Consider the following 21,106-nt stretch of genomic DNA (forward strand, 5'->3'; position numbering starts at 1 on the left):
AGCATACAGAGCTGAATAGGTCGCATGTGGAAACGAGCAAAGGGGATCGCGTCCGATGCAGCAGTCATAAGACCTAGAATTTCCATGCATAAGGCTACCGAAGGGAATGATTGAGACTGAAGGTTTCGACAAGCTGAAACCAATTTTAGACGTCTCTTGTCTGTCAGAGACAGAGTCATGGACACTGAATCGATCTGGAAACCTAAAAAGGTTACCCTTGTCTGAGGAATCAATTAACTTTTTGGTAAATTGATCCTCCAACCATGTTCTCGAAGAAACAATACAAGTCGATTCGTATGAGATTCTGCTAAATGTGAAGACTGAGCAAGTACCAAGATATCGTCCAAATAAGGAAATACCACAATACCCTGTTCTCTGATTACAGACAGAAGGGCACCGAGAACCTTTGTAAAAATCCTTGGAGCTGTTGCTAGGCCAAACGGCAGAGCCACAAACTGGTAATGCTTGTCTAGGAAAGAGAATCTCAGAAACTGATAGTGATGTGGATGAATCGGAATATGCAGATATGCATCCTGTAAATCTATTGTGGACATATAATGCCCTTGCTGAACAAAAGGCAGAAAAGTCCTTATAGTTACCATTTTGAATGTTGGTATCCTTACATAATTATTCAATATTTTTAAATCCAGAACTGGTCTGAAGGAATTCTCCTTCTTTGGTACAATGAAGAGATTTGAGTAAAACCCCAGCCCCTGTTCCAGAACTGGAACTGGCATAATTACTCCAGCCAACTCTAGATCTGAAACACATTTCAGAAATGCTTGAGCCTTCACTGGATTTACTGGGACACGGGAAAGAAAAAATCTTCTTGCAGGAGGCCTTATCTTGAAGCCTATTCTGTACCCTTGTGAAACAATGTTCTGAATCCAAAGATTGTGAATCGAATTGATCCAAATTTCTTTGAAAAATCGTAATCTGCCCCCTACCAGCTGGGCTGGAATGAGGGCCGCACCTTCATGTTGACTTGGGAGCTGGCTTTGGCTTTCTAAAAGGCTTGGATTTATTCCAGACTGGAGATGGTTTCCAAACTGATACCGCTCCTGTAGGGGAAGGATCAGGCTTTAGTTCCTTATTGTGACGAAAGGAATGAAAACGATTAGTAGACCTAAATTTACCTTTAGATTTTTTATCCTGTGGTAAAAAAGTTCCTTTCCCCCCAGTAACAGTTGAAATAATAGAATCCAACTGTGAACCAAATAATTTATTACCCTGGAAAGAAAGGGAAAGCAAAGTTGACTTGGAAGACATATCAGCATTCCAAGTTTTAAGCCATAAAGCTCTTCTAGCTAAAATAGCTAGAGACATATACCTGACATCAACCCTAATGATATCAAAGATGGCATCACAAATAAAATTATTAGCATGTTGAAGAAGATTAACAATGCTATGAGAATTATGATCTGTTACTTGTTGCGCTAAAGCTTCCAACCAAAAAGTTGAAGCAGGTCTAAGAAGATTACCTGAACATAAGTAAGCTTTTCTTAGAAAGGATTCAATTTTCCTATCTAAAGGATCCTTAAAGGAAGTACTATCTGCCGCAGGAATAGTAGTACGTTTAGCAAGAGTAGAGATAGCCCCATCAACCTTAGGGATTTTGTCCCAAAACTCTAATCTGTCAGATGGCACAGGATATAATTGCTTAAAACGTACTAGTAAGGAGTAAATGAATTACCCAAATTATTCCATTCCCTGGAAATTACTTCAGAAATAGCATCAGGGACAGGAAAAACTTCTGGAATAACTACAGGAGATTTAAAAACCTTATTTAAACGTTTAGATTTAGTATCAAGAGGACCAGATTCCTCTATTTCTAATGCAATTAAGACTTTTTTAAGTAAAGAACGAATAAATTCCATTTTGAATAAATATGAAGATTTATCAGCATCAACCTCTGAAACAGAATCCTCTGAACCAGAGGAATCATTATCAGAATCAGAATGATGATGTTCATTTAAAAATTCATCTGAAAAATGAGAAGTTTTAAAAGACCTTTTACGTTTACTAGAAGGAGGAATAACAGACATAGCCTTCTTAATGGATTTAGAAACAAAATCTCTTATGTTAACAGGAACACTCTGAGTATTAGATGTTGATGGAACAGCAACAGGTAATGTAACATTACTAAAGGAAATATTATCTGCATTAACAAGTTTGTCATGACATTCATTACAAACAACAGCTGGAGGAACAGATACCACAAGTTTACAGCAAATACACTTAACTTTGGTAGATCCAGCATCAGGCAACGATTTTCCAGAAGTATCTTCTGATTCAGGGTCAATCTGAGACATATTGCAATATGTAATAGATAAAACAACATATAAAGCAAAATTGATCAAATTCCTTAAATGACAGTTTCAGGAATGGGAAAAAATGCCAGTGAACAAGCTTCTAGCAACCAGAAGCAAATAAACAATGAGACTTAAATAATGTGGAGACAATAATGACGCCCATATTTTTTAGCGCCAAAAAAGACGCCCACATTATTTGGCACCTAAATGATTTTAGCGCCAAAAATGACGCCACATCCGGTAACGCCGACACTTTTGGCGCAAAAACGTTGAAAATTACGCAACTTCCGGTGACAAGTATGACGCCGGAAATAACAAAAAAAATTTTTTTGCGCCAAAAAAGTCCGCGCCAAGAATGACGCAATAAAATGAAGCATTTTCAGCCCCCGCGAGCCTAACAGCCCACAGGGAAAAAAGTCAAATTTTAAGGTAAGAAAAAAATTGATTATTCAAATGCATTATCCCAAATAATGAAACTGACTGTCTGAAATAAGGAATATTGAACATCCTGAATCAAGGCAAATAAATGTTTAAACACAAATATTTAGAACATTATATAAAAGTGCCCAACCATAGCTTAGAGTGTCACAAAAATAAGACTTACTTACCCCAGGACACTCATCTACATGTAGTAGAAAGCCAAACCAGTACTGAAACGAGAATCAGTAGAGGTAATGGTATATATAAGAGTATATCGTCGATCTGAAAAGGGAGGTAAGAGATGAATCTCTACGACCGATAACAGAGAGCCTATGAAATAGACCCCGTAGAAGGAGATCATTGAATTCAAATAGGCAATACTCTCTTCACATCCCTCTGACATTCACTGCACGCTGAGAGGAAAACCGGGCTCCAACCTGCTGCGGAGCGCATATCAACGTAGAATCTAGCACAAACTTACTTCACCACCTCCACAGGAGGCAAAGTTTGAAAAACTGATTTGTGGGTGTGGTGAGGGGTGTATTTATAGGCATTTTGAGGTTTGGGAAACTTTGCCCCTCCTGGTAGGAATGTATATCCCAAACGTCACTAGCTCATGGACTCTTGCTAATTACATGAAAGAAATATCATTTATATACTTAACTATTCTTGTGGTAAATTTTATATTTGAAAAACCCAAGCCGATTTACGTACCAGAATGGCTAACCACAGGTCAGCAATTCGTACTGACATTAAAGATGGTAAATCAGACCAACCTGTGGCTAGGCATTTTTTGCAGGGCAAACATATAGTAGCCAATTTACGCTATATAATTATCGACTATGTCTCCCTCTGTGTAGGGGTGGTGATAGAGGCAGATTGCTACTGCAGAGAGAGACAAAATGGATCTACCTACTTGATACCTTAAGCCCTAAGGGTCTAAATGTATATTTAGACATGCATTATTATCTAGGAGTATGGATATGTAACACTAACTTTATTCAAGTATAGATAGAAAGAAATACTGACAATGACATGTCATATATCTATATATATATTAATATCCCATAATTCTGCCCATCTACAGCAAAATCTATGACCTTATAATTTACCTGATAGCATCTAGCATACATGAGAATATGCAGTATGAGCTCAGGTTTATGTAAGCACAGATTTAGTTGAAATTTGAAAAACTATCACACTGGCATGCATTGAATAACTATGTATACCTCAGAAAGTGGTAGCTGATGATGATATTATACACTAGAGATGCTTAGTCTTTTTTTTTTTTTCTTTTTTTTTAATAATATTTTTATGAGGTTTGAAAGTTGAAGTACAGACAAAAACATAAAATAAAATACAAAAAGCTCTGGTCTTATACACTTAGGCGCCAAATTACAAGCAATTAGCAATTAGACTTACAGTACATACATCTCAAAATGCTAAGATACGTGGAATTTTAGAAAAATACAGTATATTTGGATACCATATTGCGCAATAAACCTCTTTTTTCTTTTTTTTGGGGGGGGAGGGTCATAACATAAAGAAGATATAAACGTAAAGTACCCCTATTTACAAGTGATAAATGTTGTAGGTGGGATATCCCCTGTTGATCAATAATGGCCTCTCTTGGGCCAATTCCTGCGGTAGTTCACTAGCAAGGGGAGATACTGAGCAGTCAGATGATCTTGGGCCCTCTATGTGTGATATGAAAATACAATTGCTTTTATGTTTTATGTAATATTAGCAATCTTTGTAATATATATATTCAGTAGACTTATATGGGTGTAAGTTCGAGATTAAAGCAGACAAAATTACAAATTTTACTAGGTGAGGAGTGTTTATTCTAGGGAACCCATGAGGAATAAAATTAAATGATAATTTCTTGCAGTGTAACCAGCAGAGAGTCTTGGGCAAGTAACATATGACCTTAAGAGGATTATCAACAGTATTATCTATTTCTATATAAAGACTATAAAGACACATCAGCTTTAGGCTGCTAAACAATTATTACTCATTAAAGTATGGGGACATTTTCAGAACTGCAGTTGCTAAAATTTCTAGAGTTCCACAGTCAACGTTATAAACTGAGGAGCTTGTGTGTCTGGAGAGGCATATTAAAATGTAACCCTATTTGTATGGCAGCATATCAGGCCCATGTTGAGCCTTTTTAATCTTGTGATTTAATGTTTTGATTTTTGTTCAGCTCGGGCTGCCGTATGTCATAATGCCCATGCGCAGTTGCAAGATGGGAACACTATGGCGCCCGAGTCACACGGGTGTAAGGGGAGACTAAAAGGTGGAGGTAAGAAAACTGTATGAGTCTGAGGATGGGGGAGACCCCAAAAACATTAATTCAAGAATTTACTTATTTGAAAACGGAGAGTGCCTTCCTGTATGTGGTTTTTCTGTATTTTTGCTTTGAAGTGCACCCCGGCAGTTGTTGTATAGTACGATAAGTGAGTGCTGGACCCCAACCTGACATTATAAATATATATATATATATATATATATATATATATATATATATATATATATATATATATATATATATAAATATAAATATATATATATATATATATATATATATATATTGACCCTTAGTAAACTGTAGAACTAATGTATTTAACATTATAAAGTGTAAAGAAAACTGTAGGGCTGCAACTAACGATTATTTTCATAATCGATTAATCGACCGATTATTTTTTCGATTAATCGACTAATCGGATAAAAAGAGAATCAATAAGTTTTCTATGTTTTAAATAAAATCCACATTATAATTAAACAAAACCACAAACTGTTTGAAAAGAGGTAGAACTAGAAAGAGTTAGACTATCACTGTTAATAACATTCTGTTATTCACTCTTTCAGAAACTTTGCATTGAAATGCAAAAATCTCAACATGTCCACATGCTTCTGGCTAAGTCTGGTTCTCTGTTTGCAGCTATATTTCCTGCAGCAGAGAAAAGGCTGTTGAGGTGTATAAGTAGGATTTTGCCAATTTCACCAAAGTGGGATATTTATCTTTTTTAGCTCTTCACCAATGCTAAGTGTTTTCTACCTTGGCAAGGGGCCTCTCAATAAAGTAACCCTCGACTTCATTCTAACATAAAAATATCTTGAATATCTATATGCAATGGTAAATAACCAGCTATAAGGTTAGGGGAAATATCTAGTCCGCTCTAAAAATAACGGATATACACTTATAAAGGTTGAATCTGGCACATATTATCACAATTTATTAAAAATATAAAAAAACAATAAAAAAACAAAATCAAAAGCGCTAAGTACTGTATATCAATAACCGGACCAAGCCTTACACATTTATTTATACAATACGTATAATCAGCAATAGCAAGCAATATGCTAATAATTGTGCAAACATATAATAGTGCACATCAATTTAAATAACTCCCATCAATCTAGGGGCTAGGTGTAAAGCTTGGCACTATATCATGAAAAGCATAGATCCAAATCACCTGATTTAATATAAACAATCCAAATGATGACTATTATATCTGGTTTGCACATAAGCCAGGGGTAGTTGTAAACGTATACTGTCCTGAAAAAGTGAAAAGTAGACGTCTGTAGACGTCCTTTAGGCTAAGGACCTAACCATAAAACACAATACCATGTGCAGGAGCTCATTGGAGTGAATCAGCTGGTGTTGTGCACAGACCAACTAATTGCAAACCGATTAATCGATTATGAGATTCGTTGACAACTATTTTCATAATCGATTATTATCGATTATGACGATTAGTTGTTGCAGCTCTAGAAAACTGCAATTTTTTGCTGAACAAAGAGATAACTAAAAGTTCAAGAGAGCCCTCAGCTGGCAGAGGAGATTTCTTTCTATAACAGGAAAGGGGGGGGGGGGGGTTTAGGGGTCACATAAACCTCTAAGTTTCATGGGGAGCTAAGTTAGGGATCACCCTCTATTTAAAAAAAACAGACTCTGCATTTTCCTACTCCCCCACTATCGAAGCCTATCATCCCAAAAATATTACTTTTATTGAATATAAATAATGGTACTCAAGGGGCAAACTCAACCAACACAAATTATAGCAAAACATAAATATCAACACTAATAACTGTAAGCATGTTGGCTGTTTTTAATCTTTTCATAAACTCATAACTTACTGTTGGCTAGATTACGAATGGTGTGCTAACTTTTGCGCTTGAGCGAAGGCTCTTTGCATGCGTCAGACATAGCGCACATATTACAGGTTTAAAGTAAACGCATTCGCTTGAGCACAATTATATTTAATGCACGTCAAGATACCGCAACTTCAGAGTTCTGGTTAACTGTTACGCTCAACTTAAAAGTTGCACAAAATCATTAAAAACAGGTGTTAGAAAAAAAGGACAGCAAAGGGCCTTAACATAGAGATTCATACATATACATGTGTAAATATGTATATGTGTGTGTGTATATATATATTTATATGTGTGTGTACATATGAAAACATGTAAAAACATATTTATGCAGTATTCATATATAATAAAGATTTTAACTGTGTCTGTACTGCAAATATTTCACATTCCAAGGTTCATCACATAGGGATAGTATTTTTAAATATATATATATATATATATATATATATATATATATATATATATATATATATATATATATATATATATATATATATATATATTTACAAATACAATAAAGCAAAGAGAGCGCACTCCCACTTAAATAGCATCAACCAGGGTGCAGGCAAAAAGTGATGATACAGAAAAAGAAAAGGCTTGCACTCACTGGATTTTGAAAAAGGTGCTTTGTTCAGCACAAAAATATGTGACGTTTCGGGGATCAATCACCCCTTCATCAGACCAAATACAAAATATGTATTTACAAATATATATATACAATATATATAATATATCTATACTTATATTTATAATTATATATAAAACACGGAAGGGAACTACACTCTCATACCGGACTGGGTACACATCAAATGACCCTGCAACATGCTCAGCCCTGGGTGCCACTGGCACTCACAGGAAGCTGTGCTGTCCCCAGAGCCACAAGCAGTTAACCCCAGACAGGTCTGGGTGCAAGAACCATAGGGAAAATTACAAAACAAATTAATACAACACACAGAGAAAACCCAGCACACTCACTTACAAGCTCTCAGCTAAGATTTCCTGTGAACCCTTCCCTTGTTTTCAGTTTGTTTGGATTTGAAAGCTTGCATTGTGTGGCTGTTTTAGGGTCTCAGGTATTGGAAAGGACCTTGACGTGGTACCTGAGCTTGTCCCATTTGGCCAGATGCGGTAACTAACCTTTCCATTTTTGCTTTTAAATCTTAGCTGAGAGCTTGTAAGTGAGTGCTGGGTTTTCTCTGTGTGTTGTGTATATATATATATATATATATATATATATATACATACATATATATATATATATATATGTATTTACAACAAAAATGCACAAAAAGCTTTCGTCTAGCAGAGTCAATAGCTCTCCACTTGTGCCTTGTGTGTGTTACGACAACTACTTAAAGTGATGGTAAATTGCATGTTTTAAAATTAGGTCCAAATCTAAGCAATATTTTAGATGGACTTCAATTGATCACTTCTAATGAATATGCGCTGCAACTTACCTTTTAATCTAGCCTTGACATTCTAATACCCCCAGCTATGAAACTGTGTAAAACATAGGTCAGACGTTCAGTGAGACACAGATATTTTTTATGAATCAGGAAAGGGGAAGTCTTATATACAAAATATATGCAAATTATCCAAAAAAAAGTTAAAGATCAAAAGTAAAATTTCAGCATTATAAATCTGTCAAATATTTTACTAGTAGACTTAAAGGGACATGCAACCCAATGTTTTGTATTGATTCGGATAGAACATACAATTTTAAACATCTTTCATATTTACTTCTATTATCAATTTTGCTTCACTCTATTGGTATCCTTTATTGAAGGAGCAGCAACTAGCTGAACACATTGGGTGAACCAATGACAAGAGGCAACTATGTGCAGTCACTAATCAGCAGCTAGCTCCCAGTAGGGTATTGCTGCTCTTAAGCCTACCTAGCTATGCTTTTCAACGAAAGCAAATTTGATCATAGAAGTTAGAAAGTTGTTTAAAATTGTATAATTTATCTGAATCATGAAAGCTATTTTTTCAGTTTCATGTCTCTTTAAATTTCACCCAAGGTTTAAAATAAATATCCTCCAATATGTTTACTGTTGTGTTCACCCAAAATGCACTTGGATAACCCATAATGGGCCAGATTACGAGTGAAATGCAAACGTTTGCCCGTGAGCGATAAGAGGTATATCGCAGGTGTTTGCACTCGCCTGGCTTATCGCTCGTATTACAAGTTGAAAGTAAATTCGATCACTTGAGCGCAATCACAGTTTACACTAGAATATTTTGTGACGTAACATACGATCCGTCAGTCTCAGATGTTCCGAATGCAAATTCAGCACTATCTGACTACTTTTGCTAGTTATCAAAATTCTACCAGGTACGCTTGGCACTATTCCTGGTTTTCAATCCTCAGCCCTGGAGGCGGCTGATGCCATAGGAATCAATGGGAGTCTGAAAGCAGCAAAGCTCATGTTCGCCCGATATCCCATTGATTCCTATGGGAGAATAAAAGTTATGTTTAAACCTAACACCCTAACATAAACCCTGAGTCTAAACACCCCTAATCTGCCGCCCCCTACACTACTGCCACCTACATTATACTTATTAACCCCTAATTTGCCCCCCGGACACCGCCGCTACCTACATTATACTTATTAAACCCTAATCTGCCGTCCCCAACGTCGCTGCCAGTATATTACATTTATTAACCCCTAAACCTAAGTCTAACCCTAACACCCCTAACTTAAATCTAATTTAAATAAATCTAAATAAAATCCCTATCATTACCTAAATTATTCCTATTTAAAACTAAATACTTACCTATAAAATAAACCCTAAGCTAGCTACAATATAACTAATAGTTACATTGTAGCTAGCTTAGGGTTTATTTTTATTTTACAGGCAAATTTGTATTTATTTTAATTAGGTAGAATAGTTACTAAATAGTTATCAACTATTTAATAACTACCTAGCTAAAATAAATACAAAAGTACCTGTAAAATAAAACCTAACCTAAGTTACACTAACATCTAACACTACACTACAATTAAATAAATTACATAAATTAAATACAATTAACTAAATTATATACAATTATCTAAAGTACAAAAAAACAAACACCAAATTACAGAAAATAAAAAACAAATTATCAGATATTTAAACTAATTACAAATAATCTAATAGCCCTATCAAAATAAAAAAAAGCCCCCCCCCCCCAAAATAAAAAAACCTTAGCCTAAACTAAACTACCAATAGCCCTTAAAAGGGCCTTTTGCGGGGCATTGCCCCAAAGTAATCAGCTTTTTTACCTGTAAAAAAAAAAAAATACAAACAATCCCCCCAACAGTAAAACCCACCAAAAAAAAAACTAACTAAAAAAAACCTAAGCTCCCCATTGCCCTGAAAAGGGCATTTGGATGGGCATTGCCCTTAAAAGGGCAGTTAGCTCTTTTGTGGCCCAAAGCCCTAACCTAAAATAGCCAATAGGATTTTTTCTACCTTAATTCCGATTGGCTGATAGAATTCTTGGATGACGTCACTTAAAGGAACCTTCATTCGTCAGGTAGTCATCGGCAGAAGACGATGCTCCGTGTCGGATGTCTTGAAGATGGACCCACTCTACACCGGATGGATGAAGATAGAAGATGCCATCTGGATGAATACTTCTGCCATCTGGAGGACCACTTCTGCCCAGCTTGGATGAAAACTTCTGCCTGTCTAGAGGACCACTTCTGCCCGGCTTCGATGAAGACTTCTGCCCGTCTGGAGGACCACTTTGCACGGCTTGGATGAAGACATCTCCGGTAAGTCGATCTTCAGGGAGTTAGTGTTAGGTTTTTTTTAAGGGTGTATTGGGTAGGTTTTATTTTTAGGTTAGGGCTTTGGGCCGCAAAAGAGCTAACTGCCCTTTTAAGGGCAATGCCCATCCAAATGCCCTTTTCAGGGCAATGGGGAGCTTAGGTTTTTTTTAGTTAGCTTTTTATTTGGGGGGTTGGTTGTGTGGGTGGTGGGTTTTACTGTTGGGGGGTTGTTTGTATTTTTTTTACAGGTAAAAGAGCTCATTACTTTGGGGCAATGCCCCGCAAAAGGCTCTTTTAAGGGCTATTGATAGTTTAGGCTAGGGTTTTTTTTATTTTGGGGGGGCTTTTTTTATTTTGATAGGGCTATTAGATTAGGTGTAATTAGTTTAAATATCTGATCATTTGTTTTTTATTTTCTGTAATTTAGTGGGGGGGGTTTGTACTTTAGATAATTGTATATAATTTAGTTAATTGTACTTAATTTATGTAATTTATTTAATTGTAGTGTAGTGTTAGATGTTAGTGTAACTTAGGTTAGGTTTTTGTCAGGGTGCCAGAAATCAGACTGAGACGAGAAGTGCAAAAATAATCACACCTTTATTAATAGCAAAAAATAATAAAAAGTCCACAAGTCAAATAACAAGCCAGGAATCAAAACCAGAGCTGGTAGTCAGACAAGCCGAGTCAGGAGCCAAAGCGAATAGTCAGACGAGCCGGAATCAGGAACAAGGAAAACAGCAAAGTCAGGAACAAGCCAGGGATCAGGAACCAGGAAGGACGTCAGGCAGCCAGGTAATACACAGGAACTCTCACAAACAGGTCTGAGACAACGCAAAGGCAAAGCATACTGAACAGAGGCCCTTTAAATAATAAGTGATGACATCACAATTCTGAGACTGCATCCTGTCTCACATGGATGATGCACACCAGTCTGGCCATAAAAGGTAGTGCAGGATTTGAGCAGCATCCCCCACAATGCACCATAGCCAGGAAGAGAGGTGAGTAAAATGGCTGCCAGCAACACATGGCAAACACAACAGGGAAAAAATCCTGACAGTTTTATTTTACAGGTACTTTTGTATTTATTTTAACTAGGTAGTTATTAAATAGTTAATAACTATTTAGAACTATTCTACCTAGTTAAAATAAATACAAACTTGCCTGTAAAATAAAAATAAACCCTAAGATAGCTACCATGTAACTATTAGGTGTCGGGGGGGGGGGCAGATTAAGGGTTAATAACAATGTAGGTGGCAGTGGGCTCCGGGAGCTGTTTAGGGGTTAATAACTTTAGTTGCGGCGGGGTCCGGGAGCAGCGGGATAGGGGTAAAACAGTATAGTATAGTGTGGGTGTTTAGTGACAGTATACCAATAAAGCTGGGAAAAAGCCGAAGACCAGCGAGATCAATGACTGTTAGTTAATAACAGTCCACTGCTCATCGCCCCGTACTTGGTGTGCGGCGTTTTTAAACAGCTTTTTTGGTAACTTTGGAGAGTGTATTCAGGTCCACCGCAGCGATGTTAGGCGATCTTAGGCAAGCGTATTGGTGCCGTTGAATGCAAGTAAGTTGACAGCTTGATAAGTAGGCCTCTATGTCTCAGGAGTAAGAAAAAAAAGCCTTCAAAGGGCTTTAACATATATATATATATATATATATATACACGTCTAAAGATGTATAGGTATGTATATATACAGGCATACCTCTGAGGTATTGTAGGTTCGGTTCCAGACCGCCGCATTAAAGTGAGTAGACCAATAAAGTGAGTCACACTCATTTTGTTTCCCAGTGTATATAAAAGTTATATTTAACTATACCGTAGTCTATTGCAATAGCATTATGTTTAAAAAACAATGTACAAACCTTTATTTAAAAAATACTTTATTCCTAAAAAATGCTAACCATCATCTGAACCTTCACTAAGTCATAATCTTTTTGCTGGTGGCGTGTTTATATAGATGTGTGTGTGTGTGTGTGCGTATTTATTTGTTTAAATGCATATAAAAATGTAGCTGATAGACTTGCTCGACACAGGGTTTCCGCAACCTTTCAATTTGTAAAAAAGTAATATCTGTGAAGCGCAATAAAACAAGTTATACCTGTATATGTTTATATGTTTGTACACATGTGTTTATGTATTTATATATGTATTTACAGACATATTTACATATATAAACACAAAAATACATATACTGTACATAAATAGACATATATAAGTGCATTGGAGCCCTTTGCAGTTAAGTAGATTTATTGAAGATTAAGTAGATTACATGAAAAATCATAAAAATCATATTTATGCAAAATTCATAATTAATAAAGTGTTATGGTGTGTATTTACTGTAAATATCTCACATTCCAAAATATGAATATTTCACATGTTAATGTTCTTTACATAGCAGAATATGTTAAATGTCTAAATAGATATTCCTATATATAACTGTATATATCTAGACCTATATATCATTATATATATATATATATATATATATATATATATATATATATATATATATATATATATATATATATATATATATATATATGTATAAATATATATTATACCAAAAAACATCAGATATATATATATATATAGAAATATGTATTTATGAATAAATAGAACATATTCTTCTATGTAAAGAACATTAACATGTGAAATATTCATATTTTCATGTCAGGTTAGCACACATGAGAATATGCGATCGTGTTTGCACGATAATAGGGTGCTAGGTTGGTTTTTTTTCTACTTTTTGCTCCATTGACTTCTATGGGGGAATTTGTGAACATGCATGCAATATTATAACTTCAGCTTTTTCCGCTCGTCAGGTTAGTGCAAGAGCAAAACAGTTTATTTTCAACTTATAATACAAGGGCAATTTTGACAAGAGCAAAAAGCTTACTTCTAGCACAATTAACGCTTGAGTGGAAGCTTTAACCCCTTAACGACCGAGGACGTGCAGGGTACGTCCTCAAAAAAAAGGCAGTTAACATCTGAGGACGTACCCTGCATGTCCTCGGTGTGGAAAGCTGCTGGAAGTGATCCTGCTCGCTTCCAGCTGCTTTCCGGTTATTGAAGTGATACCTTGATATGGAGTGATACCTTGATATTGAAGCCATCCGATGCAGAGAGAGCCACTCTGTGGCCCTCTCTGCACCGGAGATCGGTGGCTTACTTCGTTGGTGGGTGGGAGCAGGACCGGGAGGCGGGTGGCGGCCATCGATGGCCCTGGAGATGTGGAGGGGTGCGGGATCATAGGTGGGGATGTCCGGGGGGCGCGCACGGATGCACGCGTGTGCACGGGAGGGCGGGGGAGTGCATGGGAGAGAGCGGGTGGGAACCGCTACACTACAGAAAAAGTTGGAGTACAAATTTTAAAAAAAAGAATAAAAAAGTAAAAAAAAAAAAAAGATCAGGCATGTGGTGGGAGTTGGTCTGTGGGGGAAGCTACACTACAGAAAAAAAAAACAAAAAAACAAAAAAAACTACTTTTTTTTGCAAACTGGGTACTGGCAGACAGCTGCGAGTGCCCAAGATAGCCCCCAATAAGTCAGATGGGGAGGGTTAGAGAGCTGTTTTGGGGGGGGATCAGGGAGGTTGGGGGCTAAGGGGGGATGCTACACCACAGCATATGTTAATATGCTAAAAAAAAAATAAAAAAAAAATTAAAAACCTTTTATTTTAGTACTGGCAGACTTTCTGCCAGTACTTAAGATGGCGGGACAATTGTGGGGTGGGGGAGGGAGCTGTTTGGGAGGGATCAGGGGGTCTGATGTGTCAGGTGGGAGGCTGATCTCTACACTAAAGCTAAAATTAACCCTGCAAGCTAATTAACCCCTTCACTGCTAGCCATAATACACATGTGATGCGCAGCAGCATTTAGCGGCCTTCTAATTACCAGAAAGCAACGCCAAAGTCATATATGTCTGCTATTTCTGAAGGGGATCCCAGGGAAGCATTTACAACCATTTGTGCCATAATTGCACAAGCTGTTTGTAAATAATTTCAGTGAGAAACCTAAAATTGTGAAAAATGTAAAGTTTTTTTTTTTAATTTAATCGCATTTGGCGGTAAAATGGTGGCATGAAATATACCAAAATGGGCCTAGATCAATACTTTGGGTTGTCTACTACACTAAAGCTAAAATTAACCCTTCAAGTTCCCTACAAGCTCCCTAATTAACCCCTGCACTGCTGGGCATAATACACGTGTAGTGCGCAGCAGCATTTAGTGGCCTTCTAATTACCAAAAAGCAATGCCAAAGCCATATATGTCTGCTATTTCTGAATAAAGGGGATCCCAGAGAAGCATTTACAACAATTTGTGCCATAATTGCACAAAATGTTTGTAAATTATTTCAGTGAGAAACCTAAAATTGTGAAAAATTTAATATTTTTTTTAATTTGATCGCATTTGGCGGTGAAATGGTGGCATGAAATATACCAAAATGGGCCTAGATCAATACTTGGGGTTGTCTACTACACTACACTAAATCTAAAATTACCCCAAAAAGCTCCCTACATGCTCCCTAATTAACCCCTTCACTGCTGGGCATAATACAAGTATGGTGCGCAGTGGCATTTAGCGGCCTTCTAATTACCAAAAAGCAACACCAAAGACATATATATCTGCTATTTCTGAACAAAGGGGATCCCAGAGAAGAATTTACAACCATTTATGTCATAATTGCACAAGCTGTTTGTAAATAATTTCAGTGAGAAACCGAAAGTTTGTGAAAAAAATTGTGAAAAAGTGAATGATTTTTTGTATTTGATCGCATTTGGCGGTGAAATGGTGGCATGAAATATACCAAAATTGGCTTAGATCAATACTTTGGGTTGTCTACTAAAAAAAAATATATACATGTCAATGGATATTCAGGGATTCCTGGAAGATATTAGTGTTCTAATGTAACTAGCGCTAATTTTGAAAAAAAAAAAAATGGTTTGGAAATAGCAAAGTGCTACTTGTACTTATTGCCCTATAACTTGCAAAAAAAAGCAAAGAACATGTAAACATTGGGTATTTCTAAACTCAGGACAAAATTTAGAAACTATTTAGCATAGGTGTTTTTTGGTGGTTGTAGATGTGTAACATATTTTGGGGGTCAAAGTTAGAAAAAGTGTGTTTTTTTCCATTTTTTCATTATATTTTATAATTTTTTTTATAGTAAATTATAAGATATGATGAAAATAATGGTATCTTTAGAAAGTCCATTTAATGGCAAGAAAAACGTTATATAATATGTGTGGGTACAGTAAATGAGTAAGAGGAAGATTACAGCTAAACATAAACACTGCAAAAATATAAAAATAGCCTTGGTCCCAAACGGACAGAAAATGGAAAAGTGATGCGGCCATTAAGGGGTTAAATAGGTCACCACTTGTAACCTGGCCCAATGTTTACAATATTGACCACTCTAATATTCTTATTTGTATTACATTTATTGCATGCTTTGAAATAGTAAGTAAAGAATATCTTCAGCACGTGATTTATCACACACACACTGTTTTAGTAGCCTGCATTATTTCTCAGTCCAAGTACAGACCCTTGGGAAATCCTACTGAATATGTAAGTTTATTGTATCTTCATTGTGATAACCAATTAAGGACAGATAGAAATAAGAAATAAGCTGAGCTTATGTGTGGATAAAGCAGTCACTCTGTAGCATGTTTAACTCTGATGTGTGCACTTCAGACTCTGGGGGAAGTGGAAAAAAACACTTTTCAACTTTATATTACAAGAAAAGATGACAATGAAGAGTATATATACAGGTGGCCCTCGTTTTACAATGGTTCAATTTACACCGTTTCAGAACAACAACCTTTTTTTCCAGTCATGTGACTGCTATTGAAAAGCATTGAGAAGCAGTGCATTTATTAAAATAGCCAGTAGATGGAGCTGTCCGCTTGTGTTGCAGCAAAGCCAAGCAAGCTGAAATTAATCAGTTTAACCAGACCTGAGCTATCAAGCAGATTTCAAAGAAACAAGATCTTCCTGTCTATAAATCAGTCCAGATTGGAATGCATAGAAAGAACTGTTTGCAGAAAAATGCAAGTGCAGTCTGTGTTGTGTGATTATTTTATTAGGTTTATAATGCTGTTTAGCAAATGTTTTTGTTCATTAAACTTAGTTTAATTATATATTCTGTGTTGTGTGGTTATTTTTTTTAAGGTTTATAATGCTGTTTAGTATTTAAAGTCTTCATTTCAAAGCTTTAAAAATAATGTATTAGGTGTTACTTATGGCAATTTTGAGAGGAGCCTGGAACCTATCTCCCTCACTTCCCATTGACTTACATTATAAACTGGGTTTCAATTTACAACGGTTTCGATTTACAACCATTCCTTCTGGAACCTAACCCCGGCGTAAACTGAGGGCTACCTATATATATATATATATATATATATATATATATATATATATATATATATATATATATATATATATATATATATATATATACACACATACACAAACATTTTAATTGGAATTCAATTTAAAGTGTTATGCCTCTTTCACAGATATCTTGGATGTAGTGCACATGTGAGCCATCCCTATGGGTTAAAAATTAGGCAGACCATAATTATTATAAATATGTAATTTGTATTTTATTATTGTAATCACAACAAAATGTGATATCTTTAAAAGTATGCATAACATTGACAAATTTTTCATATAAGCAGAAGCACAAGGGCATTTTTATTGTGGATAGAACCAATAGACAGTATACAATTTAAGTAGTATGCAGTATGCACACTAACCATCTTACTTACCTATATAGAAGTTGGTGACTGTCCTCATCTGTTTGTGCTTAGAAATAACATAAATGACAAGAGAGTTTCCAGCCAATCCTACCACCATTAAGATGGCAAAAAATAGTGGCACCAGCCAGGCATCCACAAGCTTTGGAGGTCTGGGGGGATCCATAAAGTCCACTTCAGTGCTGTTGCCACAAGGATAGAGCATCCCATCCAAACAGGAGTCATTAAAAGAGAGTAAGGAGTCATTATCCATAGCAGGATGGGCTGAGAGATTCAGCATGGGGTAAAGACAGCTTTTGTCACTACAGTCCCACCGTCCAGGGCTTGTACAGTCACTCTTCAGTTTTCTCTTATTGTCTCTGTGGAAGAACAGCCATTACCTATTCAAACGTAATAAAACAGATCCCGGCATCTGACAATATGTATGAAAAAATAACTTGTTGATTCCTCCTAGATTTACAGCCTTTCCAATCTGTTCACAAAATAAATCCAAGAAAGTTAAGAAAAACGTTTACTGCAGTGTCTGTCCTTGCAGAAAGATGCTTGCAGTTTTAAATAGTCTGAAAGCTGTTATGTCTGAAGGTGAACTGGATTTACTGCTGATTTTGGATCTCTAGTACACACAAGAGTTTGGATATTTTAGCAACATATTTTGTTTATTGCTGTCAGACTCTAACCTCTTCACTGCAACGGCATTCAGCACCAAACCCCTCCCCTGTCACTCCCTCAAATGCTCATATAAGGTGGATTTTCACATAATATACCATAGCACCGTAGTTAGTGTAAAGTAAATGAAAAAGCCTTCTCACAGGCATTCTTTTTTATCAGTTAATGTAATACTTAATACATTTTCTGAATATGTATCAGTTTTCTGCCTAGATGTATTAGTTGTACCCCAGTGATGAACAGTGATGAATAATATACTTGTTGTAGTCTTGGACTCTTTACATAAGGAGTAATACAAATACTTACGTGCATGTAATGCATATGCATATTATAAATGTATAGCAGTTCAGCATAGTAAAATAAGAATTCACATTTTAAAATTATTCAAAATACTTAAAAAAATATTTTTTGGAATAACAATCTATATGATATTTTTGAAGCTTGCTCAATATAGCACTTTGAGAAAAGTCACTTGTTAAAAGTTAATTTAAAATCACAGATCTGGTATTAAAGAAAAATAAACATTTATTACTATTTTTAGTAAAGATGTTTACATCTATGTATTATATAATGTTAATTTCTATGCTCATACAAATATATATATATATATATATATATATATATATATATATATATATATATATATATATATATATATATATATATATATATATATATATATGTCTGTGTGTGTATATTTACATATCTATATATTTTTCAAAATCTCTCTCTCTTCTCTCTTTCTCTGTCTGTCTCTCTCTCTCTCTCTCTCTCCTCTCCACTTTGCTTTTAAGTGGCACAGGTAATTTTTTTCCTGTACAGAAATGTATTATAGAAATTCCTATAGCCGTTTACAGTGACTGATTATAGATACATTTTTATTGTTTCTCCTACATCCTTCATTCAAGAGTGGTCTGTTTGTGCTGAACACTTGTGTAGCTCACTAATTGTATTAAAGGTATATGAAACCAAAATTCTTCTTCCATGATTCAGATAGAACATGCCATTTTAACACCTTAACCCAATAGGACGTATTTATACATCATACGGTACTTTTCCTATCGTACGCATGACATATATATATATATACATCCGAGCTGCAGGAAGCTCATGGCATTTGTCTTCATATGGAACTGGAGCATGATTGGTGCTTTGATTCCATATGTAGTTAGATGCTTGCTCATTAAAAACAGTGACACTGTGTGTGTCACCATCTGTAACGATCATTGCTGGTGCTGACGGGAGGTGTGGGAGGGAAACTGGGAGGCAGGTGAGCGCTCCAGCAGCAGAGGATGGAGTTAGGGGGAGAGAGTAAGATGGACCCTACTCTGCAGAAAAAAATAAATGGAAAGGGAGAGATGGGAAGCTACACTACATAAAAAAGGGAGTTGGGGCCATATATATATATATATATATATATATATATATATATATATATATATATATAGAGAGAGAGAGAGAGAGAGAGAGAGAGAGAGAGAGAGAGAGAGAGAGAGAGAGAGAGTGACCATATTGCCGCTTTAAAAAGGGACACATATGAAAAATACATATGTAAAGGCTGTTTAAAGAAATGTTTTGTATAAGAACCCTGACATGTGTATTTTTCCTATGTGTTCCTTCTTAAAGCGGCAATATGGTCAGCCTACCTATATAACAGTTGCTGGAGGGAGGACCACTATACTACAGAAAATTTAAAAAATTAAAAATATATATTTAAGGATTTTTTGGTACTGACAGACAGCAATCAGAGAATTCTAATTACCAAAAAGCAATGGCAAAGTCATGTATATCTGCAATTTTTGAACAAGGGGGATCCCAGAGAAGCATTTACAATCCTTTGTGACATGATTTCACAAGCGGTATGTAAATAATTTCATTTAAAAACCTAAAGTTTGTGAAAAAGTTAACGATTTTTTTTTATATGATCGCATTTGGTGGTGAAATGGTGGCATGGGGCTGAATACCCCAAATGGGGCCATATACCCCCTTTTATACCCCCTATACCCCTGTTTCTGCGGGAGCCTTCAGGCTTGCCAGAAACAGAACTTAAGAAGCAGCAGACTTAAGAACGCTGCTCCTTAACTCATCCGCAGCTCTGAGACGGCGGACAGCAATCCGCCTGATCGTATACGATTGGGTTTATTAACACCCTCTGCTAGCGGCAGATTGGCCGAAAATCTCCAGGGGGCGGCATTGCACAAGCAGTTCACCAGAACTGCTTGCGCAATGATAAATGCCGACAGCATATGCTGTCAGCATTTATCGGTCTGGCGGACATGATCGCTACAGCGGATCATGTCTGCCAGGCACATGATGAATCGGCCCCCTTGCGTTGTCTACTTAAAAATATATAGTTTTGAATGGTAAATAAATGAAGTGATAGCAAAATGCTAAAAATTCTCTAGTATTTTGGGCAAATTCTTCTCTGAAAGTCCCAGTATTGAAGTGGTTAAACAACTTTCTAATTCTATTATCAATTTTCTTCGTTCTCTCTGTATAATTTGTTGAAAAGCAGGGACATATGCTTAGGACCCCGCCCATTTCTAGAGCACTATATGGCAGCAGATTTGCAAGAATGGAATCCATTTGCAAGAGCACTAGATGGCAAACCTATTTACTGCCATGTAATGCTACAGATGCCTACCTAGGTATCACTTCAACACAGACTATCATGGAGATAAAGCTTGATGAAAGAAGTAAATGAGACTTTTTTATTCTAATTATTATTTCTCTAAGTTGGAATTTTCATTTCTTAATAGCAGTACATACTCATTTAAAATCCTGGTGGAATTTGGAATCTGCTATTAGGAAACATTCTGGAACCAGGGATTTTATTTATTCTCAAATGGTACATGCAGTATTAACTGGACCCTAACGGCTAGATTTGGAGTTTTGTCGGTAACGACCCGAAAAACTAACGCCGGCTTTTTTCTGGCCGCACCATAAAAATAACTCTGGTATTGAGAGTCCACAGAATGGCTGCGTTAGGCTCCAAAAAAGGAGCGTAGAGCATTTTTAACGCAGCTTCAACTCT

The 21,106-nt window shown here is 36.1% G+C and overlaps 1 protein-coding gene across 1 annotated transcript in view; it reads right to left on the bottom strand.

Moving 5' to 3' along the window:
- Positions 1-17,659, bottom strand: part of KISS1R (KISS1 receptor) — a 648,022-nt gene extending 630,363 nt beyond the window's left edge. The window contains 1 exon segment of the mRNA XM_053702823.1: positions 17,419-17,659. Coding sequence (XP_053558798.1) covers positions 17,419-17,659 — 241 coding nt within the window.
- Between the last annotated feature and the right edge of the window lie 3,447 nt (positions 17,660-21,106).

This window comes from Bombina bombina, chromosome 2 (assembly GCF_027579735.1).
Source record: "Bombina bombina isolate aBomBom1 chromosome 2, aBomBom1.pri, whole genome shotgun sequence".
In the NCBI taxonomy this organism is placed as follows: Eukaryota; Metazoa; Chordata; class Amphibia; order Anura; family Bombinatoridae; genus Bombina; species Bombina bombina.